General features: G+C 40.3%; 1 protein-coding gene and 1 long non-coding RNA gene across 4 annotated transcripts; one reads left to right on the top strand and one right to left on the bottom strand.

Moving 5' to 3' along the window:
* Positions 1 to 826: 826 nt before the first annotated feature.
* LOC135377604 (alsin-like) lies at positions 827 to 26,693 on the bottom strand. Of its 3 annotated transcripts, XM_064610140.1 has the most exons (28): positions 26,451 to 26,693; positions 24,359 to 26,008; positions 22,979 to 23,159; positions 22,754 to 22,863; positions 22,592 to 22,661; positions 22,266 to 22,437; positions 21,599 to 21,854; positions 19,646 to 19,808; positions 19,399 to 19,527; positions 18,400 to 18,528; positions 18,269 to 18,330; positions 17,906 to 17,972; positions 16,933 to 17,162; positions 16,265 to 16,423; positions 15,870 to 16,033; positions 15,704 to 15,813; positions 15,494 to 15,571; positions 12,954 to 13,105; positions 11,507 to 11,671; positions 11,202 to 11,381; positions 10,651 to 10,746; positions 10,434 to 10,529; positions 10,166 to 10,342; positions 8,010 to 8,061; positions 6,471 to 6,532; positions 3,937 to 4,000; positions 3,464 to 3,643; positions 827 to 3,403 (listed from the first exon to the last, which is right to left on the bottom strand). In XM_064610140.1, the coding sequence occupies exons 1-28, from the start codon at positions 26,462 to 26,464 to the stop codon at positions 3,356 to 3,358; spliced, it is 5,016 nt and encodes a 1,671-aa protein (XP_064466210.1). In that variant the 5' UTR covers positions 26,465 to 26,693; the 3' UTR covers positions 827 to 3,355. The 3 variants fall into 3 exon arrangements, with proteins under 3 accessions (XP_064466210.1, XP_064466211.1, XP_064466212.1); XM_064610141.1 differs by lacking the exons at positions 827 to 3,403; positions 3,464 to 3,643 and adding an exon at positions 7,745 to 7,760; XM_064610142.1 differs by lacking the exons at positions 827 to 3,403; positions 3,464 to 3,643; positions 3,937 to 4,000; positions 6,471 to 6,532; positions 8,010 to 8,061 and having other exon boundaries at positions 10,172 to 10,358.
* Positions 1,995 to 4,023, top strand: LOC135377605 (uncharacterized). Its single transcript, XR_010418157.1, has 2 exons — positions 1,995 to 2,591; positions 2,809 to 4,023. It is a non-coding gene; the product is annotated as an uncharacterized LOC135377605 (long non-coding RNA).
* Positions 26,694 to 26,922: the final 229 nt, after the last annotated feature.

Raw genomic sequence — 26,922 nt, 5'->3', positions numbered from 1 at the left:
TTGTTTCGGTTTCTGCTCATTTGCATATTTGGAGCTGGGTATCTCACAGCAGGTGCCCGTTGCAAGATAAAAAAAAAAAAAAAAAAAAAAAAAAAAAAAAAGGGGGGGGGGGACTTCAAATAATGACTGGCACCAATCCGGCTAGCTCACATTTCTCCTAAAACCTCGAATTACAAAGTTAAATTTTATAGCATCTATGGCATTATGGTTATTACTTTTTAAAATTAAACTATTAAAAGAAAACTCCCTGTTACACAGTTCTTTTGGCTGAATGGTATGGCGTGAGGGCCTCAGGACGATATGCCATTTTTGTAATTATAATCAATAATCAGACATCAACATCGTAATGATGCAACTAAAAAATTGAATTTCTTTTAAGTAGAAGTAGACAAAAAATTTATAGTGCGTGGAAAAAGTTCACTGTGGTTTTTTGGTGGCACTCTTTTTTATAAAAATGTTTTGACATGTTACTGAACTGAAACACTCTGTATACCGCGGTGCAAAACTTAGCCCACTGCTTTGCATTGGTGGCTTGCTCATCTTGCCCAATAGCTTTTTCTTGAAATGAATCACAACTGCAGAGACCAGCAAGCACAATGCATGTTCACAAGCAGCTCTGTATATGCAGCATATTGCACTATGTTAGACTGTGGGTCCAAATGTTATAGGCAACCTTCACATTCTTGGAAATTCCAGCTACAGCAACACAAAGAAAAATGTACACAGTAACTGTAAGCTCTACACTGACTACACCATCTTCAAGAATATGTATTATGCACTGGCGTATTTCGCTACAAAGTGATCATTGATGGAGATTATGCATGGCCTGGGATAAACCCTTTTATTGTTCTTTTCCTGCATCACGTTAATCTGTGTATACATAAATAATGTAATAACAGCTGCTTTTGCTCAGTAATATAAAAGAGATATAGCTACTACACCATTGTAGGGCAACAAACACTAACTTTATGCCTAAAATATGTATACAGCACTGCATATCCTTATCATGCATATACGTCTCTTGTGTTTTTAGTGCTTTTAAATAAGATATGCATGGATACTAACAGGTTCAATAAAAAATATAAACCAACATTTGCATGCCTTCACATAGAATTGAGCAATGTACTTCATGGGCAACTATACATACTGTCCCTATAGAAAAGCCGAAGTATTAATAAATTGGGAACCGAAGATATTCCAAGTACCGGGGTTTGTCATTTTATTTGACCTTTCCGCACCGGCAGCACAACACAATAAAAAACAGCAACTTAGAAAGTAGACGTTATTGTGTTGTGCTACCGGTGCGGAAAGTTCAAATAAAATTGGGAACTGCTGATGCTGGACAGAAGACAAGTTGCATGATGCATAAAATGAGTCATCCTATTGGCAAATGCCAAGGCGCATCTTCGAAATGAATTTATAACAATTAAATTTGTTAAAATAACAGCACAGCTGTCCTACCAAGTGCATCATCCTTAGTCTGGTTTGTCCAGTTTTTAGCTTTACTAAATTTTAATAATACACTCATTTGTGGGCCTCACATTCACATATTACTCTCATGTAATTTGTATTGTCCCTAACAGAGAACTTCCTGAAACTGGACTGCCTTGTCCTGTGTGTTTTGGTCAATTCTCTGCCTCGTGCTATACAGTTACTTCAATTTTCGCACTGAACATGTCCTTGCTTATGATACAGTTGGCTACAACATGATTGACCGCGAACTGTTAGGCATAATTAAAAAAAAAGTGCGAGAACAACAACATTAGTCATTGCTGACAGTGTACAAAATGAAAGTTAATTATTCTGGAGTATCATGAATGAAGCCCACCCCTACCCTGGCTTACCTACAGAAGTAGAATGAAGTAGAGGACCTTTTTAATATTTTGTGGGCTTTCTTTTGAATGTGGGAAAAGGAACTGCACAACTAGTAGTACGTTGGAAACACATAAATTAGACATTTTTGAAGGAGATGTACAACTTTTCAGTTGCAACTTGGGCTTTTAAATCGACATTTAGAGTGTTGGTTAATTTTTCTAAGTTAATTAGCTAATACGAAAGATACAAAAAAGAAAAAAAACTCTTACATTCCTACCAAGATGACTGATAACCAAGTCCTGTTGCTTTCAGCCTTGTATAATATACCAGTTCTATTTTTTCAAAGCGTGGCTCAAGTTTTGTGGGACAACTTACGTTAGCTTGCTACTTTTAAGCAATGGAATTGGTTCAGTCAGAAACATCTCATTACAATGCAATGGTAATGAGAAATTTCCATCACAATATGCAAAAATTAGACAAATTTTCAAAAGGCATTTCTATGATTTCAAGGGCACTCCAACATACAACAAACAAAATGATTGTGACAATGCAACCTATTATGGCTTCTCTAATGTCACAGTACAGATCAGAACAAAACTTGCAGGTCATTCCATGACAAAGGTAACAAAAGCATTGATCAACCATCACAGGCCTTTGTGGTGGTCTTTTGCTTATAGAGGGCTACACCAAATGCATGTTTGCAAGATATTTCTGCAAGGATGTGTGTCCATGCGGGGCACACAAATTCCTGTGTAGTGCAAGCCTTACAAAATGCAGTAAGTGCAACATTTCTTCCATCCTTACTTTCTAGCCATAAACTGCAAAATTTTTAGGGATTTTCAGATTCTTAATAGGAGGTGAACTAATGATAATTTAGAAAAATTTCACAAATTTTGCATTTACACTGACACAGAATTTAAGATTGCATTTGCTTCTCATTATCAAGCTTACAGTCCCATGAACCTAATGAGATAAATAATCTATCCTTGCCAGAAACACTTGTTCAAGCAATGCTGTCAGTCCGTTTGGTGAGGAAGGAGCCTTGAGCTTTGCAGGGAGGCTTGTTGAATCATCAGTTCAAAACACTGCTGCGTAGTTTTTGCGTTTGCATGATGGAATATAGAGCACTGACTAGAAGTGTTAACGTTGCAGTGTAAATGCAGTTTATTTTTAAAAGTAAGCTGCACTTTTACGAGCCAAACAAATGTATAGGTCTATCATGCTTGATTTATCTGCAGGTACACCAAATGCTCATAACTCCTGCACACTTAATAGATGCTTACTGGGAAAAATACTAGAAAAATATACTAAATCATAAAATCTGTTAGACTACACCTCAAGCAATCTCTTACGTGCAATTGTTGTATAAAAGCCATAATATATGAAACTATATATTGTATATAATTTGAAAGGCCCCTTCGTGATCACATGTGTGTCAAATATACACAGCACAAAAATAACAAATTTCTTGAATATGACACTAGCCTATCAGCAGAGCTATAAATACATGGATGAGCACTATACATTAACACACACTTTATCACAGTGACTGTACGAGCTTTTCTGTCTGGATTTGGAAGTGGCATGCCTGAAAAAAAAAAAAAAAATTCTGTAAGATTGGAAATAGTCGATTATCTGACTCTCGTACCTTTACTGTAGTAAACATGATGCCTAGCTCTCCATTTTGAAAATGGTGCTCCATTAGATCATCAATAAAATTTATCTCTGATCCCAAGTTCCGAATGCGAGCACGGACAACAACATACTGGAAGACCGGAAACAGGTCATCCATGTTCCAAAGGAAATCTCCCATACCTTGTCGGACTTCCTGCAATGGCCCAAAATAGTGATGAAAATTGTGGAAATTTGAATAATATTTACATTTCTTAACAGTATTGAGGGCACTACTTTGACGTTGCAAAATAGAGTCTTGAATTTTCTTCCCAACTCATGCCCCTATGCAATTTATTACTTATTTTAATCAAAAGATGTAAATGCAATTTCAGATTACATCAAGTCAGTTTTCCCCTGGCGGTAAAAGTGTTTTTCTGTACATATCTTAGATATCCCCACTACCATCACTACTTATGCATAACTATTAATTACCGCATAAGCTATTACCTTATTTATTTCTTCAAACGCCTGACGAATTGCAAGGAGCTTATCAAATGCTGTGAATGCAGTGCTGAAATAAACAGAGTTTTTGCATTTGGTTTGTTTCTGAAAGACACCAGAAATGCCCCTCTGGGGAGCTACATGAGGAATGAAAACAAAATGCATCCAAACTGCACATTGAGGCACAAGATCATCGCGCACACTACTGGCTAAGCATCCATACAGTGCAAGAGCTACAACTAAAGTATCTTATAATCATCTATGGTGGCCAGAGATTGGATCTTTCTGAGTAGTGTGATGGAGAAAATGCAGATTCTGAAACAGCAGTCCTGTTGAAGATACATATAAATAGATGGATGAAGTAAGAAATGGTGGTTGAATGGAGTGGTTATGGAAGAACTTGACTATGAAAGAGACTAAGAGAGAGATTTTCTATGAAGCCTTATATTACGCAAATTGACAGAACGCTTCAGAGAAGTACTTCAACAGGAGAAGCAGTGTGTGTTAATAAAGAGATGAACAGCGTTATCCCGTACCTCAAAAGGGTTAGCTAAATAGTGTGATGAGGGTCCCAGTAACTGGATGCATATTCAGTGGTGTCACTAGGGGGGCACAGTTCGTACCTCGTGACATGACGGAAGGGGGCGCCGCACCAGTATGTACTTCTCTTTCTCTGTGACGGCATGAGGAGCCCTCTGCGAGCACGTGCTTTTTTTTCTGCCCGGTATTGTTATGTATCGCGTGCCGTCCGCTATGGAAAGGGATCCATTGTAGGGGAGACGGGGGTGACGCAAAGAGCTCCCACACCGGGTGATGCGTACCCTAGTGATGCCACTGCGCATGTTACAGCCTTGGATGTATTAGCAAATACAGTCAAACTCCTTTACAACGAAACTCAGGGGACAGCGAAAAAAATTCGCAGTAAAGGTATTTTCGTTAAAAAGGATGTCTATTATTGGACCTATAGGGTCCAACGGGAGTGTAAAAAAATTCGCTGTAGTGGTATTTTCGTTAAAAAGGTGTTCGCTATAAAGGAGTTTGACTGTAGTAAGGTAGTGCATAGCATCACAGATGATGGAGAAAAGTTGGCTTAAGATTGTTCAGGCATTGCATTAACACATGCGCAATTGCGTCAGATGTGCAATTGGCAGCTTCTCGCTCAAAAGAATTAGAACGTGCGAGAGAGAGAGAGAGAGCAATTACTTAGTGGGTAGGGTATGAGTCAGTAGCCGTTGAGAATGCCAGAAAGTGATGTGACAGAATTCAGAAATAGTGAGTGAAAGAAGCTAGGATGAATAAGAATAATGTTTATCCACAGGACAGGAAGCATATGTATAAGTTTGGAATCTTCGTCACTATCCGACAAAAAATTTAGCTGAGCCAACGAAGCTACTGTAGCGGTCAGCTCCGTTGCTGCAATCATCACCGCGATTATGGATTTCGGTGCGAATAAATGCACAATGCACGGACCACTGATCTGCCCTTGGACCCTCACTACGACGGTCCGTACAAAATATTTTCTCGGACTGACAAGACCATCGCCCTCGATGTCGCTGGCCGCAAGCACCTCGTCTCGCTGGACCACGTCAAGCCCGCATACATCGAGCGAGAGACTAGACCGTCGCCTCCCTGCTCTTTGGGCGATACCTCTCAGCCCATCAAGCGTCGGACTCAGACGGATCTTGGAGACCACCTGCAGTGGTCAGCACCATTTCCACAATCACCGTGCTTATGGATTTGGACGTCAATAAATGAACGGTGCACGGGCCACTCCGGCAGTGCCTGCTCTGGGTCATTCGATGGATTGAGTTGTCCCTTGAGCTGCCTGCCTAACCTTCACTACCAAATGAAGATCACATGTACTGGGGAAAGCGTGCTGGGTAACTGTTTCATTTCCCAGTAGGTGTGATGGTGGACTGAGAAGAGGAAATCATTCTGTATGTAGCATTGAGAACATCAACAACAATAGTTCCGTTCTGTCTAGTGAGGGCTTGTGCTTGTCTGTTTCGTTCTCAACCCTTGCTAAAAATTTTCTTACTCTAATCCATTCACATATACAACATCAACACAATGAATGGTTCACTCTCCATTGATGAAGAGCGAGGTTATTTTGGTGTGAGCACAGGTCGGTTATAGGAAAAAACAGAACAAAAGATTGTGCAAAGCGAAGACGTCGACATAGAATTCCCAATATGACAAATGTGAAGAATATAGGCTGAGCCGTGAATAACTCCAGAAAATCACAACCAGAATATATTAATGACAATAGCCTGTACGTGACTGCACAGGGATTGTATCCATGGTACAAGACAACTTATAAAAAGGACATGTGTAGCTAGCAGAATTGAACGCTTTAGGGAATACAAGAAATATTGTATGTTTGTTTATTACTATCTCAGTTAGACTGAATGAGCACCACAAGAAAGATCCTTTGAGAAATGTTGAAGCTTAGTCAAGCTTGCATTGTCACCAGTTTTAGAAAGCCGCATCAACTGTGTGCACAGAAGCCCATGAACCATGATTATGCCACCTGCCCTTACCTAATATGTTGCAGAGCATCAACAGCATCTTTAAAGCATTCGTCCTTTATAGTGGAGAGACGCTGCAGCAGGATAAAAGAAGATGAGCCATTACAGACAAAAGAAACAATGCGATCAAGAGAATATTTGTCATTGATACCTTTACAAAACAGCTACAAGGAGACAAAGATCAATAGACAAGAGAGAGAGAGAAGCAAGGAAACAGAAGCAAATACAACAGCAAAGTAGTGAAATTTTACAGTGAGCCAAGGTATAGATAAACGTGATCGACAAGGTGCATGCCTAGCCACATTGCACCAAATTTTTTGCTGGTTACAACATTACAGATGTACTGATTTGTAACCTTGCAAAAACATAGCTCACTGCTTACAACATTTCAGTTTACATGCAGTCTAAATTTATCATTTTTCAAGAACAACGTAAAAGGCAAAAAACGACCAAGCACTCATGAGTAAAGCAAGAAGTAAAGCCAGCTTGTAGAGTGCTATCATAGAAGATGCCAGAAAGGTGTCAGAGAGATGTCAGAGAGGTGCATGATTGCACTGTTAGTGGATCGGACAACATCAAATTGCGGTATCAACTTCTCTGCTTGATAAAGAATCTGATTTCATAAAACTTCAAATGTCTTCTCCTTGTAGCTTTATTTTTGGATGGTCATAAATTGTAAAGTATGAGCAGTAGGTATGTGAGAAGTTACCTACCAAAACTTTCAGGCTAGATGGTCGGGTAAACACCCTTCGTGTGATTCAAAAGTGTCATATGGCGGTGCATTACATTGTTATGTACCCACACTTGCTGTAATTATAATTACAATTTTTTCTGCAGTTGTTGGTTGTTTTTTAGGTTTGTGCAAATACCGAGAACGAAGAACACCGTCAATGAGGGAGGCACACAAATGAAAGTAGCCATAGTGAAAATGACCTTTGTCAGGAACTATATTTGAATATGTCAAATACTTTAAACATTTCACACATCACAAATTGAATAGTCGATTACTAAAAAAAATACCTAACTGTTCAATAAAATATTCGAAAGTTACAAATATTGTGACAAGCCTGTTATTTTATTAGAAACTGTGTGAGCAATTTACGTTATCAATGTATAAGCAGCTATCTAACTGCCTCATCAGGTTTACGCTTTTTGGTGCCCATGATTTCAAACTGAGGTGAAAATAAGCAACTCAACTACCAACTTCAAAGAGAAAAAGAAGACATCAGTGAATTTATAAGTCAAGCATTAGAGAACTCGCGTCACTACCCTCCAGAAATACTTACAATACCATGCAAGTAACTGCAAATGTGTACTTGTAAGTGTAAGAATGATGAAGTTTGAGGTATTTCATAAGCATAAGTCTTTAAGACATTCACCCCATACATGGGCCACACATGAAGAGCAGATGCACAAAAGTATCTTATCCTGTATTGAACACAACTGTTGTTCTCTACAGAAATAAATTATTTCACAAGTTCTCTACGAAGGAACCATAAGAAACAAGCATCAAGTATGGTTATTGCTAGCAATACACTCGTTTACACATACCTGGCTGTCAGATGCGAAGATCCCACCACGAAACTTTAAATCTATAAACTTCCTAGAAAATACATGGGATATATTAAAATATATACATGTATTTAGAAGCAGGACACACCATATACCAGCATGCTATGCAAAAATGAACATTCGGCAATATTTGGCTGCCATTTTTATTGAAAAGTAGGTCAACCTCTTGATACCATGAAAGGATCCCCTAAGGTTTTAGTTCAACTAGAATAATGGACAAAGTAGGTGAGCTTGTCTTGTAAGAAACAAATATGACTAGGCCCTATCCAATATGGCAACACATCCCCTTATACACATGGTCGTAAGTCTCTCATCCATTCAAGCATTAAAGCCCAATATCTTATGAATGTGTGTATAATTTTATTGGCGCCTGCACATCAATTAGGTATGTTTGTTTCTCTGTTTAAGTATTGGTTAGAAAACATCAGCACAAAGAACAGAAAAAGTTTATAGTCTAGCATTCCCCCACAACCTGTCTCGTCCAGAGGTCATGTTTGACGAGTCAAACACGGTCAAACGAGCGTTATTTTAAAAAAAATAAGGCACATGCAGTCTGCTCCGAAAGTTTTAATTTCTACTTTGCAATCCCAGATTTTGCAAAGGTCCCAGAGCCACAAAAAACAATCATCGTGACATATTGTTTACGTGATGTACACTGAACACTTCACTATACATAGGGTCTGGGGTTTTCGGGTTCTACCCGATTCTTCCTCGGATTTACCCTCCGAATCGCACATTTAGTGATTCGGGTAGAACCCGATTTCTCCTCAGGCCGGGGGTCCTTTTGTCATGCGGCGCGGAACACGACGCATGACTGCGGTAGTGGGAGAGAGGGAGGGTTCACCGACGGAAGGCAGCCGTGTGGGCGAAGTGAGCATGAGACGTTTCCCCAGCGTCAAAATGTCACGTGCACGTGCGGCGACAAAACGCCCGTGGACGACCACCCGAAACGCATGGGACGCGAGCAGAGTGAGTCACGCGGGCCAATGTTGCCACATTTGGTGACCATAAGCATTTGCGCAAATTGTTGAGTAGTTGACATTCAGCTACATTCCAGCAGCAGCAGTTACATTACATGACAGCAGTTACATTCCATTACTGGAAACAGTAACGGAAATGTAACGGTAACGAAAAGCTGGTAACAGAAACGGATAACGGAAACGAAAATAGAAACGGTAAGGAAAATATGTCCGTTATCCTTCCCTGGCTTCCGGCAGTTCCGTGCCTGTCGCACCAATTCGGGTTGGCTGTATCCCTCCGTGGCTCTAACAATGCCCAGCGCGAAGCAACTTAGTAACAACTTAGATAGTTCTGGAAACAAAGGAGTCAGGAGCGAAAGCAAGCAGAACTGCCGACAAATCGCCGAACGTAACGGAACCCCAACGCTCTTTTCTCCTACTTCGACGCGGAAATGAAAACGAAAGCGTTTCACACGTGAAGACCTGTAACAGCGTCATGTTAAGTGGAGTAGTACTTAAATCCATGTGCAGGTTTGCATTACCATGCAGATTTGAATTACAATAGACCTTTTAACATCGTCCTCCTTTTGTTGCAGACAGTGTTATTACTTAGTTTGGAAGCTGTTTTATTTTTTCATTTGGGTATGTATAACAAGCCTGATAAACATGTTTCTTAATAAACATATCCCCCCCCCCCCCCCCCCCGCCCCCCGATTTTTACCTGTATCATATAGTAATTCCAGAAATGTTACACACGAATCCACACAGATTGGATGTTGTTTGCTGTTTTCCACCCGATTTTTACCCCCCGAATTTGGCAAAAAATATTTCCCGTAAACCTCAGACCCTAAATACAGAGTGGCACAACACAGAGGTGGGGCTATCAGAATTTTGACAAACCATACACTACCCTCCACAACAGAAATTACGTAGAAAAAAAGCCTGACACGAAGTGATGTTAATATTCAGCCTTTTTAAGAACTAAAGCAATAGGAAGAAGCAGTGGCTTCAACACAAGGCAGTGTTTTTTTTTCGCTACGCCTTTCATCTTTACATATGCAAACATTCAACATTAGTGACCGTTAGGTGTTACACGTTTTGTTACATATGTTAAATGCAAAAAGGAGGAGTGTTATGCGACTGATGACCTGTGCAAAAGACGTTACGTTTACTTACTGGTCAACACCTAGAAATGTCATTAGTGAAAGGTCAGACTGCTTGTTCCACTTCATGAGCCTTTCCCAATAGTGCTTGTCTTCTTTCTCATTATTGAGAGCATACAGTGTTGACAAAGATGGGTACAATCTTGGAAGCAGAATAGGCTGAACAACAGTATTTGGGGTCACACATTCCCTGAAATTTACAAGATCTGGAACTGTCATGGAGAAATAGTTGCACAATGTGACAAGATGTGCAAGTCCTCCAAGAATAGAGAAGCACCAACCCGTTGATATCGAAGTCATCTTCAGATGGGTCTGCATCACCATCTAAGCTGAGAAACAGAGGCTTATCCTCAGGTGGTAAGTCTGGGAACAATATCCTGAAAATGAGAATCATAGTGAGCGCCATCATCATGTACCATGCCATACGTACTCTAAGAAAACACAACAGGGATAGGTATTCACAAAGTTTTTCATATTCATAAAGTAAGATTTTCTTACCTCACAATTTTATAAAGGCGACTGCAGAAAGACTTTACTTCAGAAACTGCATGAGCAAGAAGACGTGGATGCACTCCAATTCCGCAGTATGTCAACCTACGATGCAGAGGTTCACGGTATCTCTCTTTAGCAGGGCTGTATAAACACTACAATTACACCTTCAATTGAATAGTACCTAAATGATGCCAAAAACTTAACAGAAATGACACGGAAATAACCTGTTACTTGTCGTGCTACAAGTTGAATGCATGATAGGATTATGCATAGTAATACCCTCATTTAATAACAATCTTGAGCTGTACTGCCTAGGCTTCCATAGGTATTCTGGTACTACATTATACTGGGCATTTTTTTAAATCCTTTACAGAATTTGTATAAAAATAGCTATGAGAGCACCAGAGATGATGTTTTTGCAGTTGAGTTATGCGGTCAGGCGGACATCCTCTCGAAGAGAACATCACATGATTGATTACCTAAGATTCATTCATTCACTCTTTAATTAGGGAATTTTGCGCAAAAGTGAGAGGGCACAATGGGATACAATGACTCACCTGAAAACCCCCACAAGTGCTTCAAGCAAATATGCCAAAGGATGATGTATGCAATCAAAGGCTTTAGTGAGATAGTCCTTCATCTCTGCGAACTGTTCAAGAGTCAACACATTCTGCTTTTTACTTGCTTGTGGAATTCGTTCTAGGTAGTCAAGGCTGCCATCTAGACAACACTTTGACCTGGAAAATGAATGAAAGCAAAAATCTACAAATTTCTTAAGTGGCAAAAATCACAAAATACAGCTTCATACATATGAATAGCAATTTTACATGATGAAGGGAACATAAGGCAAATTACAGCACACCTGTGCTTTGTATTCATCTTCTTTTCGTTAGTTATGGCAACAGCAACTGCATCCCACGCTTGCTTGTTGTCCTGAGCTTCTGATACCCCCTGAATACCAAGCATGTCTCTGCAGTGGTCAAAGATATCTTTCCACTTTTCAGATGCTGGTACAGTCAGATGAATGCTACAGGGGGGAATCGAGCAAACAGTGAATGTAGTGACTAAGCAACCAAAATAATGACTCAGCACAATTTGAATGCTTATGAACTGAAAAAGACAAAACCAACAGTAGCCTCTAGCTAAGATTTTTTTACACAATGAAATGGTTATATACCCTTAGGCAAAACCCCTATCACCACTTTTCACATCACTGTTGGTGGGTTACTGTAATAACAATAAAGCAGAAATTGGTGATAAGGGGGAATGGCCAGGAGTAGTCTCACAGTGTAGGAAATACACAAATCTTCACAAGCCTTGTGATATGTGCCCAGCATTCCATTATTCCATTAACTGTGCACATTTAGGATTCATTATTTCAAAGCTTTGATTTGGTCCCTTAATCATAATCTTAACATACAGGGCATTTTTTTCCAACCTTTACAGATTTTTTATAAAAAGGCTAAAAGAGCAGCATAGATGTCGTTTTTGCAGTTGAGTTATATGGCCAGGCAGACGTCCTCTCGAGGAGGATATGTAAGTACAAGATGACTAATTACCTAAAATTCATAACTGATTCTTTAATTACAGAACTTCGGGTCCAAGAGAGATAGCAGAATGGGACAAAATCCTCGCTGAAAGCCATTTCATTTCTCAATAATCCTGAAATGTGCATGTGCATTGAAATATCCATCGTCAAATTTTGCTGTGCAAATGAGCCAAAACTGAAACAGCGCCGGTTGGCAGCGCTCATTACATGCTTCGGAGAGATGGATATGATTAGACTAGGTGCTAATCTGCTAGCAAGATCGAAGACCCCTTTGCGGCCCAGATAAGCCTCCACCGCCGAAGGTGATGCGCTCCCGAGGCGGCAGTTTCGGATTCGGCTCATTTGCAGAGCGAAATTCGGCACTGGATATTTCACATTAGCCTGTTTCAGGATTTTTAAGGGATCGAATGGTTTTCATCAAGGATTGTCTCTCATTCTGCTATCTTGCTTTCGCCCAAAATTTCCCTAAAATAAAGAGTTACCAAATTTAACAACAAATTTAGCAACAAAACAACAACAACAAATTAACAAATTTTAGGTGATTTGTCATTTTGTAGTTACATACTCGGTTTGAGAGGATGTCTGCCTAGCCGTATAACTCAAATGTAGAAATGACATCTATGCTGCTCTCGTAGCATTTTTATAAAAAAAAAAATCTGTAAATGATAAAAAAACTGCCCTGTATATTCTGTATTACATTATAACAAGGTATGAATGCACAACTACTGAACAGCAACAGTACAAATGCTTAACAACTCACTTATCAGAAGTGTGAATCATTGAATCCATGTCAGAGGTGCCATTATCACCTTCTACAGCCTTCTGATAGACACCTGTAATACGGATGCCTTCACTCCACATTCCATAGAAGGTCCCTTGAATAATGTCACCATTTGACAGAGTCAGCGTGCCCTGAAAAATATTAGCCTTAGCAGCAGGAGCAAAAGGAAGAAAGAGGTCCTCAGAGCACCTCAATCAAGCTGAAATCTCTAGAAGGGTACAATATGAAAATTTCTTTTCATCATTTCCATTTCTTTTCCATGATGAAAGAACGTGAAGACGACACAGATGAACACGAACACTGCGTTCAACTGCAACTGATGTTTATTACGTGTCCACCTCACAGGGTAGCCCCCAAATCCACAGAAAAAAAGTTTCCACGATATCTCTACCAGCGCGGGAGGGGTGCTGTCCAAGAACAGTGGTCTTTGTATTGAGAGGGGAGTAGTTAGTACAGGGTGAGACAATGTTGTTTTAAAGGAAGTGAAGAGTCTCCAGATTATAGAATACAGCTGTGTTGCAAAAGTCAATCATTTAGGTATCATCCCATTTGTCCAGTATACTGTTTTCTGCAGGGAGAGGAGCCGAGTGGACATTGCCGGAGCAAACGGCACAAATGGTTTCCTACGTGTAGTTGTGCAGATTGGGGCCTGTCCTTAGCATTACTGACAGGAGGCATCATCTGAGATAACTTGAAAGGGCAAGAGAAGAAGACGACATAGAACCCCGATGCTTCTTTCTTGAGGCAATGCGACAAACCATGGGCATACGGTATAGCTCTGCTTTCCGCTGCTGTCGGGGTTGCTGCAGAGGACGATGCAGTTTTTTATCATTTAAAATGGTGACTCGAAAACGTGAGGAGGGGGTTCTTCTTGGAGTGTTGCTGGCACAATGAGTACAGGAAAGAACTGGTGATATGAAGTTGAATGTCCAGAAACTGTAGCATGCCAGATGCGGGTTCATCTACCGTGAAGTGTAGCTCATCTTCATAAAACACGGCCATGAGCTACAGTTCACGGTAAATCATACTCACCTCTTCATAAAACACACAGTAGATACGTATATACAGGGTGTTTTTTTTTTGCCTTTACAGAATTTTTATTAAAAAAGCTATGAGAACTGCATAGATGTTTTTGCAGTTGAGTTCTATGGCCAGGCGGACATCGTCTCGAAGAAAGTGTGCAACTGTAAGATGAATAATTACCTAAAATTCGTTAAGGAGTGATATTAAACGGTAGGAGCAACTTATTTATTTACACATGGTAACAAGACTTTCGTGCACGAGACTGCACTAAGGTAACCTGAAGATGTGCAGTCTCGTGCACGAAAGTCTTGTTACCATGTGTAAATAAATAAGTTGCTCTTACCGTTTAATATCACTCCTTGATCTACTCATCACCGGCAACTTGACATCACCTATTTTTCTGTCGTCGTATCTTCTTAAAATTCGTTAATTAACTTTTTAATTAGGAGATTTGGGCCAAAAGCGAGATAGCAGATTGAGAGACTATCCTAGTTGCAAGCCATTTCACACTTAAAAAAACCCCGAAACACACACTTGCGTTAAAATATCCATCCCCAAATTTTGATATGCAAATGAGCCAAAGCCGAAACCGTGGCGACCAGGAACACACGGAGTACGATGCTCATTTCACGTCAGTGGGCCACATGATTTGGAGCGATGGAGATGAATGGAGTAGGTGCCACTCAGCTGGCCAGATAAACTGCTTTCCGGCCCAGATAAGCCTCCGTCGGTGAGGGTGATGTGCTCCGCAGGCCCGCTTTTTCGGTTTCGGCTCATTTGCATACCAAAATTCAGCGATGGATAGTTCATGGCACGCGTTCTTTTCTTGATTTTTAAAAGACAGAACGGATTTCAACAAGGATTGTCTCCAGTTCTGTTATCTAGCTTTTGCCCAAAATTCCTTAATTAAACAGTTAATTAATGAATTCCAGGTAATTAGTCCTCTTGTAGTTACATGCTCTCTTCCAGACGATGTCTGCCTGGCCGTAAAACTCTACTGCAAAAAGGATATTTATGCTGCTCTCATAGCTTTTTTTATAAAAATTCTGCAAAGGCTAAAAAAAAAAAAAAAAAAAAACCCCGTATATTTACATAAATGCATATGCACACAGAAGCATCTTGGGAAGAATTTAACTACCTTACATTGTAGGGGGAATGAGACACTGGATTGCACAAAGAATGTAACAGTATTATGATATGTTAATGGAAGCAAGTAGCATAGATAGTCACCAATAGTCATCATACAAAACCTTGTGAAATGAGTAAAGACTAGAGAGCTTACAACAAAGAGCCAAACTAGGTAAAACTATTGTTATGTTTCAAGCCAGCCAACTGGGTGTTGCAGGAGTAGTCACCCCAAAAGACATGACTACAAATAATATCCAATGTAATTTGTCAAATCAAGCAATTCGTTATACAGAAATTATGCATTGTTACCACAGAATAAGGCACAAAACAAATCAACAAAACATTACATATATAAGTAGCATGCATACTTTGCCATTTAATGTGCCTCCAGGTCCCAGTTCTCCCTTGAACACTGTGTTGTCTTGAAACATCATAGTGCCATAGCCCTGAAGATGAGCACAAAACATACCGTGTGAAAACTGTTCTTTGTGCTATAGTCAATCGTCCATTTGATCCCATAAAAACACCCATAATATCCCATAAGTAATAAAGCAGTAATAAAGCATAGCAACACTTACAGAAAGGTTGTTATTGACAAAATTTCCTTCATAGTAAATATCATCAAGAGTGACCATTATTCCATTGCCATGTCGGAGGTCATCCTGCCACATGCCCATGTATTTTTCACCTGCAAAGCTTTCTGTGAATATCACTTAGAAAAACATAGTATGCAGAGGAGCTCACCTTCCCTCTCATTATCGAGTACACCATAACCATGTCTCTTATTCTGGCACCACTGCCCAATGTAAATGCTGGATGATGACAAATACTTCCCTTCTTTCAAGACACCATGCCCATCTCTCATGCCATCTTTGAAGTAGCCTTCGTAGGTATCACCGTTTGGATACCTGGACAAAGACAATTTTCATGCAACAACAACAACAGCAGCAGCAGCAGCAGCAGCAGCAATGGCAAAGACGTGACAAAAATAAGGTTTTATTTTGGGAGCTGTAAAATACAGTAAAACTGGGTGATGTCACATGACAATTTTATGTAATTTCATGACACTTATCCACATACTTCTGCTCTTAGAACTAGGGGGAAAAGTGCTATGTAGGTCACAGGACAGAGCACTGTACCTAGCACTACCAAGGCCATGAAGCTTCCCAGTTTTCCATATTCCTTTGTAAACTGTGTCCCCAGTTGCTCCTGGGATAACATATTCGCCTTCTCCATGCTGCAAGTTGTTCTTGAACCTCCCTGTGTATTTGCGGCCATCTGGCCAGATGAGCCTTCCACTGCAAACATGATGCAGTCACTGTCATCCAGATAGCACATAACAGCAAAGCGTTACAAAAACCAGACACTGAAGTGGAACCTTGTTAGGATCACTACTGATATTTCAAACTAATAAGCTGAATACAAAATGCAAACACGCATGTAAGACGAAGAAGAAGAAAAAAAGACTTCATTTGGAAGACTTTCGCATCAACAGCCATGCACAATGTTTTCTCAGAAAATGATTTCTCATTTAGCTGCATTTCATGTAAATTTTTTAGGACCGTGTTTGTCGGCATACTTCTGGCTACACTAGTGGTATATTGTCAGGATTTTATGCTAACAACTTGAGTCACCAGTTGAGTGAACATGCGTGCACTGCTTTATTTCTATGATGCCAAATTAAATGTACAGCAAACTGATCTGTAGGTAACTCGCAACGTTACTGTAACAACTTTGAAGTGTTCCATCGTATAAGTTGTAATTAAATGTGTTGAGAAAAACAGAGGATGTGATTCACAAAACCTACTGTCCATGCAGCATCCCTCTGAGCCACGATCCAGAGTAGTTGGCATCCTTATACAGGAGTGACTTGGTGAAAACATAGGTAGAATGTCGGGCCATTGGTGGAGTCAAACGACTGTCTCCACAGCCTCTCCTGAAGTTTCTCAGGAGGCTTTTCTCTCTCTGACCACTGCGAATGTTGTCGTCTCTGAGCACGTTGCGAATAGCTTGATTCAGTGCACACACCCATTCTGTCTAGGGATTCACAAAGCAAATGCAGCAGTGAAATAAATTTCAAATTTTGACATCGGCATGTAAATTGCAAACACGTTTTCTGGAAGGCAGATGGAACTGAAACTGTCTGTACACGAGCAAACTATTTAGAATACAAAATAAGGAAGCTGGATTTATCTTGGATTTCATCGTGTGTATTTGATGGCTTAATGGTGCAAGGGCAGCTAAGGCCAAACAGCACAGACTCATCTTGGATTTCATTGTAACGTACATAGCTGTCATGTCTTGCAGTGCTTAGAAAACAGACAACAAGAAACGTGATTTGGACTCAATCAATTCATCAATGAAACAGGTTCCAGTTGCCAAGAATTTGGCCTCTCATATGATGTCTCAATCAATGTCAAAATACATGAAGATTATAAGCACTGAGAATAGAACAAATTGATCCAGTATTGATACCGTACTAAATTTCAAGAAGGTATTATCAAGAGCAAGAAGGTCCCAGACACCATGCATTGGCATAGTGACAGAAATGAACAACCGAGAATAAAAGTGGTGAAAAGATAGACTACAACTCATGTTGCACAAGTATGTGTTGCTTTCCTTTGAGGAAACAAGCAGGAGTGTAACCGTTACAAGAACCTCAAAAGTCTGAAGCAAGGTGAAGCCTGCAAACTACATGTAATTTAAAATGAAGAAATTCCACACACAAATAAAAACTGCAATTTCAAATGAGTACAATAGCCTGTAACAGTAGCAAATACCTTTTCTGATGGGGTCGGACAACTAAATACCAGTGTTTCTTCAGGAGTAGTTAAGGCAAAAGTAGTCCTTTAAAAAAAATAGGGGAAAAAAAAGCACAATTTCAGTTAACTTGCATGTGTTGCTTAACACACAAATTAGTATTTATAATGTCATTGCACTTTTGCAACAAACGTTTTATTGAAATTCCTGATTCATATGTTGTGCCACTTCAATGGTTGCACTGCTAATAATCCTTTAAATGACTCAAAGTACAGGGTGCATGCAGACAAAGTATATGCACATGCAATTAAATGTGGGCATGCTTTATCTGTACACACCCTGTACATCAAAAAGTCAAAAGTAGGCCAGAAGTGTTTACTCACTCTGCTTCTGTGTCTGCTTCAACCCATAATGTGTGCAAGTTGTAATTCTGGAAACCACTAAACTAAAGAAGGGTATCAATTTTATCTGTGATCATTGCCTCACAAGAAATTAATGTGACAAGCAGCCTTACCTGATGGTGAGTAAACTTATCATCAAACAAGATAAAGTGATGGAATGCAAAACGGCCAGCAGACAGAAGCTGAAGAGGGTAGGTTTTGCTGTCACGGAGAACTCGGCAAGTCGGAACTCTGTATACATCCTAAACAAAAATAATGTTTACCCTCGTGCGGCTTGTCACCGTCCACTTCACATATGCAAAGCCTGAGAGCATCATATTACAAAGTAGAGAACGAGTTATGAGAAGATGATTGAGGATTAAGATGTGTTTCGTAGAAACAGGGTGGTCCACCAACTATGATAGAAATTCATAGTAAATAACGTAGGCAACGGAGAGACATGCGGTCAAGGGATTATTTTTCTGCTAGGAACATTTGCCACATATTGGTACCATTTTTATTTCATTTCAATTGATGGAAATTTAATTTCTTGAATTGAACTCCAAAATTTCCCAAGTCAACCTAACGTCTCACTTTACTCACACAAACTAGAGCCGACAAAAACGAGGCGCAGCCATGGACCCATTTCCGCGGATTTTCAGCGAATTCATTTCAGCAACTGTCGTTGTGTTACGTGTCTCATCAGGTGCTATACCGGGTAAAATGACCACGAGGAACCCATTTCCGCAAAGAAAACATTAGGTTGACTTGTGAAATTTCGGAGTTCAACTCAAGAAATTAAATAAAAATGGTACCAATATGTGGCAAATGTTCCTGGCAGAAAAAATGTCCCTTGACCACATGTCTCTTCGTTGCCTACATTATTTACTATGAATTTCTATTATGGTTGGTGGACCACCCTGTACAATCGGTAGCACACTGAACAAAACAGCATAGGAGTATCATATTTTTCATCCAGTAAGTTACATTACTGCAAGCAATCATGTTACAAACTGCTAGCATGTGACCTGTATATCAGGTAAAGGCACATGCACATTGGTTTAGAAATTTTTAACAGTAATTTAAAGAGGTGTTAGAACTTCCAAGGAAACTATTTGAAGGATGTTGCATACCACTACTCTTTGAGGAACTGAATCCCAAAAGACTTTTGTGGCTTCAGCTAACGACATCTCCTTGCTCAATACATCAGCAAGTAATGTCCAATCATTGGAACAAGACTGTAACTCTTGAAAAAGTAGATCCTGCAATTAAGAAATGATTTCATCTTGATACTGTAATGTCCACAATAGCTTCATGATTGTTGCAGGGTTGACAAAAACAATGATGTTTCCCTGAAAATTTGAATAGATACCGACTAACCTTTGGGTTCAATGTCGCAAGGAGACGAGTAAAAAGGCGCGCATATTCGCAAATCCGTTTGACAGGAAGGCTAAATATCTGGAGCAGAATTCCTTGAGAGTCTTTGGAGCTAGTGTCTCCAATGGTTTCTTTAGCTACAGGGGTCAACATGTTACGGGAGAAGCTAGAAAGAAAACATCAAGTGTAACTCATCTCCCTGTTTTGTTTTTGTCTTTTTTAATCGTAGATTATATCTAGAGTTCAATGCAGTGGCATTTGAGCAAATTCAAGGGGTGTTTATTTGCATCTATATATTTTTTTTAAATTCCTCCTTTCTCAGTCTTTAACATTAAGGGGAAAGAATACACACCACAATTCCGGCGCCTGTGAAAACAATGTACATGTAACATGGCATGACACTTTCTAAATGAATCACACACAAAAATTCACATGCTATTTCTGATGTTGGAGGAAGGTGGAAATGGTACACCTCATAAGTACTCAGCAGATACTGCAATACAAACACAGACACAGCATCATACATTAAGATGCTGGCAATGTCAGCAAATTGGTAACCGGATCACAATTTATCTCCTCCTCTTCCATTTCACATGTGGATAGTATTACATCCCATAAGTAAGATATCACGCACACATGTTGAGCAGTTGTTATGTAAACGGAACAACCAATAGTGTTGTGCAATAAGTTTTTGGAAATCTCCAATACATACAAATTACAGAGGTCATATTCAGTGAAAGCAAGGATAATTAAGAATAAGAGAACATATTTATGGGCATGCACCAGAGTTTTCTTACAGAGGTTGCAACACCTCGTCTCAAGTTATTCCGGATAAATGTATCGATGTGAACCTGCATTCCAAGTTTTACAGCAAGAGCTGTACTACGGGTCGTAGAAAACCGGCACCGCGAATACTGGAACTTATGTGGTTCTGACGTTGCGGCAGCCGTCTCCGCCAGTGAAGAAGAGAGAAAGAGGTCACGTGCTTACAACTGCCAATAGAAATGGCTGGAGCTCTGATGTCAAACTACGGCACGCAGGAAGAGAATTCTTTTTGCCTCAATAGTGTAGTGTGCAGTGCAATGTGTGCACGATGTAACGAACCGCATGTATCAATGTGTCACAACCCCTTTAGTTTTGTCGGATGACGAAAGTTTGGAATCTCCAAACCCAAAACCAAAGGAATTTTTTGGAATGTGCCAAATTTCTAAAAAACATTCGGAGGACATTACTTTTGCTAATGCTGAAACCGAACAGAACAATCTTCATCCTATCTGGACCTGCATACAGTAAAAGCTACAAAACAAGAAAAATCATAATTGTTGCAGCCTCTCCAGATGATACAGTAATACTACAAGTGGAGATTATATAATGCATTATGCAGCGTTGAGGATAGTAGCACGTGCCTGGAGTATAACTGAAGATACTGAGGACATCACTGAGGAATCTCCCCATTGTCCGTGCAAGTGAGCCGTAGTCAACATTGTACCTGACCGCACACGTTATGCACGTCCATGGGAATATGAGCACATTTTGTGTACAGTTCCTAGAGGGTACAGCCCTGTGACAGAGCATTACACAGTGACAGTAGTTGAATTAAAATTCAGTATGTACGAAACTACCCAGCCTCACGACTCTAGGATACGTAGTAGATGGATTTGTTTGTAAAATACCATGTGCCCAGACCTTGTAGGTGGTGCTGATGCTGGTAGCTATAGTATTTCTGTGCACTTTTGGTGTAAAATCGAAAGAAAATACAGGGAGAAAATTGAATATGACCCAACGTAGATGAACACTGATTCAAGGGGTTTTACCTGAAAAAGTCAGACCACGAAATGTGCCAAAAAAAAAAAAAAAAAAAAAAAAAACGGAGATGATTATTTTCCTTTATGCAAGAGCACATCACTAAGACTGTGTTTCCCCAACAGCCAATATGGATTGAAAATGCATACTTACGCAAGCATTCTTGAAAGTGGTACAAAGCCTCCAACAGCCAAGAAATTGGAAAGAGCCTTTACGTAATCAGAGAAGACGTCTATCCACCCTGCAGAGTTTTCCATAATGCTGGGCAATTTTTCAAAGGTATGGCTTTGAAGAAGCTGTGTTAGTTCACAGGCATTGAGAGACATCATAGATATCAGTTTGTTAGTTATGCCAATTATGTTCTTCAGCAAGCTGCTGGCATACTCTGGTATATCTGACACAATGTCACCTGCAAATACATAAGAATATAGACAATCAGTTAGCGTTACTAGAAGCACAATGCTTTACTGTCATCACCTTGTGACATTTGATAACATAGTTAAGTGGTAGGTGCCAATGTACAGTGAACAAGAAATGACATATGGCAGTCGTTGAAAATGCCAGACAGCGGCTGTGTGTTCTACCCTGAGAACAGTTACTTCCCATCAAGAAATGCTATAGCAGACAAGCCTGAGCATGGGCAAATACGAAGACACAATACACCACACCACATGTCATATTATCCATCAAAAACTGTTTATTTATTTAGCTAGGTAGATTAAAAACTGCCCTCTTTCCCCATAAAATAAGTGTATATACATCAGCAAAAGCAAAAGCATGAAGTGCAAACAGCTGTTCAAAATACTGCTCTGTCACTCACCATTTTTTACAAGGTTTTGGTGAATTTTTGCTTGTACCTTGCACAGGTGTCCAATATACCGACGCTCCGTAACAGCAAACTCATATAGCGTTCGCCACTGATCCGAATCTTTATTGTCAACAATGCAGCCCGAGTAGCAGCCACCAGCAAATACACTTGTAACTAAGCCACTCTGCAACAAAACGTGTAACAGGGCAGATAAAATTACAGGAACTAAGTGATAGGAAGGTGGCGGTACAACAAAAATGATTTAGCAAAGCCATAGTTGAGACAGCATAGTTATAGAGCATGTTCCAACACATTTGAACATACAAAGATGGCTATACCTTTCTCAGTGCTGTGATGTGGAATATCTTCCTCTGTTTTTGACACAGGCACTGCGCTGAATCAGCACATCTAACAAACGTTACAAAATGTGATGTTATTTTGTTCCTAATGCTATGGGGAAACTGCCACATATGAACACTAACATCTCCAAATGCACTCACTCATGCTGGCCACAACCATACATTGATGCTTGGGAGCCACCACTATCAACAAGAAACAGAGAATGGATTCTGCCTGCGGCTATATCTGAAACCAACTCATTCCTTGGCATCTGGAAGTGTGAAAATGGAAGGTCTACAACATCATATTGAAATATGCATTCATGTACCTATGGACGTCACATAAAAATAAAAAGGCTCTGTGCTGACAGGAAGGTTTCAACTCACGTGGATGACCTTGGGCGTGAATACACATTTCGACGAAGGACTGTGACCCAGCTGGCCAACGTCATTAAGTCCCCAACTCAGCACAGTACAGCGGCCTGTGAGAGCTAAGGAGTGGCCGTGACCAGCACACACTTTAATCACACCAGCTTCATTCAGGTGCTTCATCAGACACGGCTGCAACCTGAAGAAAGAAACCGCACTATTCATATGACCCATTAGTTTTATTATTTTTGTTCTACGTCTTTTTATCCAGCTGATGTGAATGAAATAAACGACCGCATGTTTCAGATGCTTTTCTTTTGTTACCGTTTCGCAGAACTACTACTTTGTCTTAAATTACCAATGGTGGGGGAACCATTTCGCTGTAAAACTAGTTACACACACATGCGCATGAATCAGCAGGTTGTAACATCTACATGATACTAAAGAAGACTACAGAGCCACTGCATTACCAATAGGACAGTCTATCATGCACAGAGAGGAGAAAGGTCAACCCATATCTCAGGAATAATGTAAGCAAATACTCAATGCACAGACTTTGTTAGGAAACAATGCATGCTCTCGGAGAGGCATGTGAGGACTTGCTGGTGATCATACACATTTCTCTAAGAGTGACGAATGGTGAGAGGAGTACAATACACAAGAAAAGCTTTTAAATGGAGAAACATGTGAGACATTGAGAATATAGTTCTAAATTTGACAGGGTATCTAAATACTGCACGTTGCGGACAGCTCAAGAACACACTGAACTCATTAAAATGAATATTGCTCAACATGATCCATGATAGCACTGCACGAGTCTGTCACATTTGACTGACGGTGACATTTTAAACGTTTAAGAAATTTGGGTATGTTGATCAATATTTTTATTGCTATTTGCACCAAGGCTTTAATGATTAAGACACAAGAAGGTTTCTGAAAAAAGTGAGCATCAAAGACAGGCTTCTTTGAATAATGGCCTGTATGGCATAGTGCCAAATATCTTGTATCTCAAGATCTGGTCTTGTACCGGACTCAGGAAGGTTGCATATCTTCTGAAGGGCATAATGTACAACATAAAGGAAACATACAAAATCAATGGGACATTCAGTCTAGCTACTGATGGAAGTACCTAATTCCCACTTCATGAAACCAAGAGAAACATTAAAATTCTATCCGTACTTTTTATGAAAATACCTGAAAACTTAAAAATCTAAAAAGGTTCCAGAAAAAAAGTAGTAGACTATGCTACAGCATGGCCGCAACATGGTAACAATGGTTAAGGTTGACAGACAAGATATCACGTACTGACCTCAAGAAATAAGATAACTTGCGTTAAACACATTCCAAGGACCCTGGCGATGTGCCCTCACATATCTCATAGGTTAAACACAGCCATACCTGTCAATTTCATCTCCATGCCCAAGTTGCCCATGAGTGCCTTTTCCCCAGCTCCAGACTTGGAATTCTGTGCACATGTTCCTGGGTTCCTTCTTATTTGCTTCTGTACATGAACTCTCCTTTTCTTCGGAGCTTGACAATGCATGCGAGTTCCTCCCAGCATCTACATTTTCTAGCTGGCTGCCAGAGGACCTGTCAACCTCTAAAAACTCAAATGACTCTGTAGACCCATCATGTGAAGCGTGGCTCAAGCGTGGGCCTAGCGCAATGAAACTTAAGCGATCAGAAACTGTTGAGGACATTCTTGAGAGGACATTTTTAACAACCGATGTCGAAGTCGTAGTTGAAGTACTTGCTGCACTTGTACCACCATTCAGCTCTAATGGAATAAACTTCTGTTGCCGATCACGGGGTTTATGGCCCATCTGTCTGTCTAAGAATTCCATGGCTAGCTCAGGGTCATCAAGTATTGAAGAAGTCCGTTTTCCTGGAAGTGAAGGTGACCGCGTACGATCCGAAAGATAAGGCCTGCGAAGCTGAACATCTTCACCAGTTTCTATCTGACCGCTAGGTGGTGACTTTTCCTTGGTTTCCGAAGCACTTGCAGGTGGCATATCTCTGGGATTCACAATAGGTTCAACATCCAAAGCAACTGCTCCAGCAACAGTGCCACCACTGTCCTCAAAGCTGTTGCATCCAGCCTTGCTGGGTTCTATGACACTAAGGTTTGTACTGTCTTCAACCAAGTTACAATCATTTTTAGTAGCTGTGGCCTCATGGTTAAGGATGACATCAGTTTGGCACGTTGGATTAGGGCCTGCAGTATGTACTTGAGAGTTTTGGCCCTGCTTAAAGTCAGCTGGTTTGACTTCTGTGACTCTTTCAAAGTTTGCTGTAGTTGAACTGGGTGATCCTGGGCTCAAGCATGGAAGTCCAAGAGGGCATACAATCCCATTTGCTGCACATGCATCACAAATCACAGTTGGATCATCAACATCAAGATACGGAGTTCTTGCAGTAACAGCAAGGGTATGAGTCTCTCCAGATGCAATGGATATAACTTCGTGGCCACGAAGAAACTCAATTCTCTGGGGAAGGGTTCGTTCCGCAGACCCTAATCCCAGCTGGGAACCAGAGCCCCAAGAAAAGATATCATGTTTGTTAGTAACAGCAAGGGAATGAGTTGGACCACATGAAATAGCTGTCACAAAAACTGGCTTGTAAACCATGGTGCCACACTCTTGGCAGTTTCCACAGGCTTCTTGAATGTGAACAAGTTTCGGACTGTATAGTACATCTTCGCATTGTCCACATTGCCCAAAGTCATTTTTTCCCCACATGTACACATGACCATCCGTAGTAAGTGCTGCACTGTGATGCGGACCACAAGCCACAGAGCTCACTTCAGAGGGAATAGCAGAAACATAAAAGGGAACATGAGAGTGATCTGTAGTATCACCAGACCCTAGCTGACCAAAAGTATTCTTTCCAAATGAGTAGACTTGGCCTCGCTTAGTAAGAAATAAACAGTGGTGAGTCCCAAAGGCTAGGGATGTGACTGTATGCTGGCTAATGGTAACAGAGGACTGTGGAGTGTTGCATGTCCACAAAGTACCCTGTAGTTCAGGGGGCCCTAGATCTTCAGCAACACTGAAGGGAAAAATACATGCAATTAGAAAAAAGACACGGGATATAGTACAGGGTGTGTGCAGATAAGTATACCCATAACGCTTTACATGCACAGACGGGGGTATACAGTACTTTATCTGCACACACCCTGTACATGTTCTAGTACATTGTCATATTATAATATGGAGTGAAAAAACAAAAGGTGCGTTTTAAATGACGCCCAGGACAAGGAGACATCACGTGGCTTGAAAAAGAGATTTTAAACTGATTATACCAATAATATTCTAAACGAAAAATTTGCTAATCGCAATTGGGAAATTCACGTTTGCCTCAATGAATTGCATGCAACTAGACAACGAAGGTCGTGTTTTTCAATAACTCGGACCTCAAAGGGCGTCATAGCCTCAAACACAAACACTGTCATTTTCATAAAATACACTGTTGTAGGTTGTAGCCAACTCACTCCGTCATTTCCATCTCCTTGCCAGTCTTGAGGAGGCATCAATGTCGCCTTGCGTGTCAACTAATCTGCAAACGACTTTATCCCTTTAAGCACGTCGGTGTGATGAACAAACATTGCCTAAAACAGGTAAGACCTTTACATATCGTGGTCGTTGAAGCATGACGAAGGCTCAAAACATTGCAAAAAATACTTGCAAACACTTCAGACCACTTCAGTCTATTCACGACTCACGTCGTGATTTGACTCGCAAACCCATAGTTGCTCGCGTTCACTTCAGTAATGCCGTCGACAAAAAAGAAACCGAAACCACCGTGTGCGTGGTCTTGTAAGAGAGCGCGGGTTCATAATTCTTGAACATAAAAGTAGGATGCGAGCAAGCTGGTGTAAATTCGAGGAAGGTATTGTTTCCTCGAGACTGAGGGAAACGTTCAAGGAACACAAGACAAGACTCATATTTTTTGTCCTGTGTACC

The sequence above is a fragment of the Ornithodoros turicata genome, chromosome 1 (assembly GCF_037126465.1).
Source record: "Ornithodoros turicata isolate Travis chromosome 1, ASM3712646v1, whole genome shotgun sequence".
Lineage (NCBI taxonomy): Eukaryota > Metazoa > Arthropoda > Arachnida > Ixodida > Argasidae > Ornithodoros > Ornithodoros turicata.
Note: the sequence above shows the minus strand (reverse complement) of the source record. Positions and strands in the feature narration are given on the sequence as shown.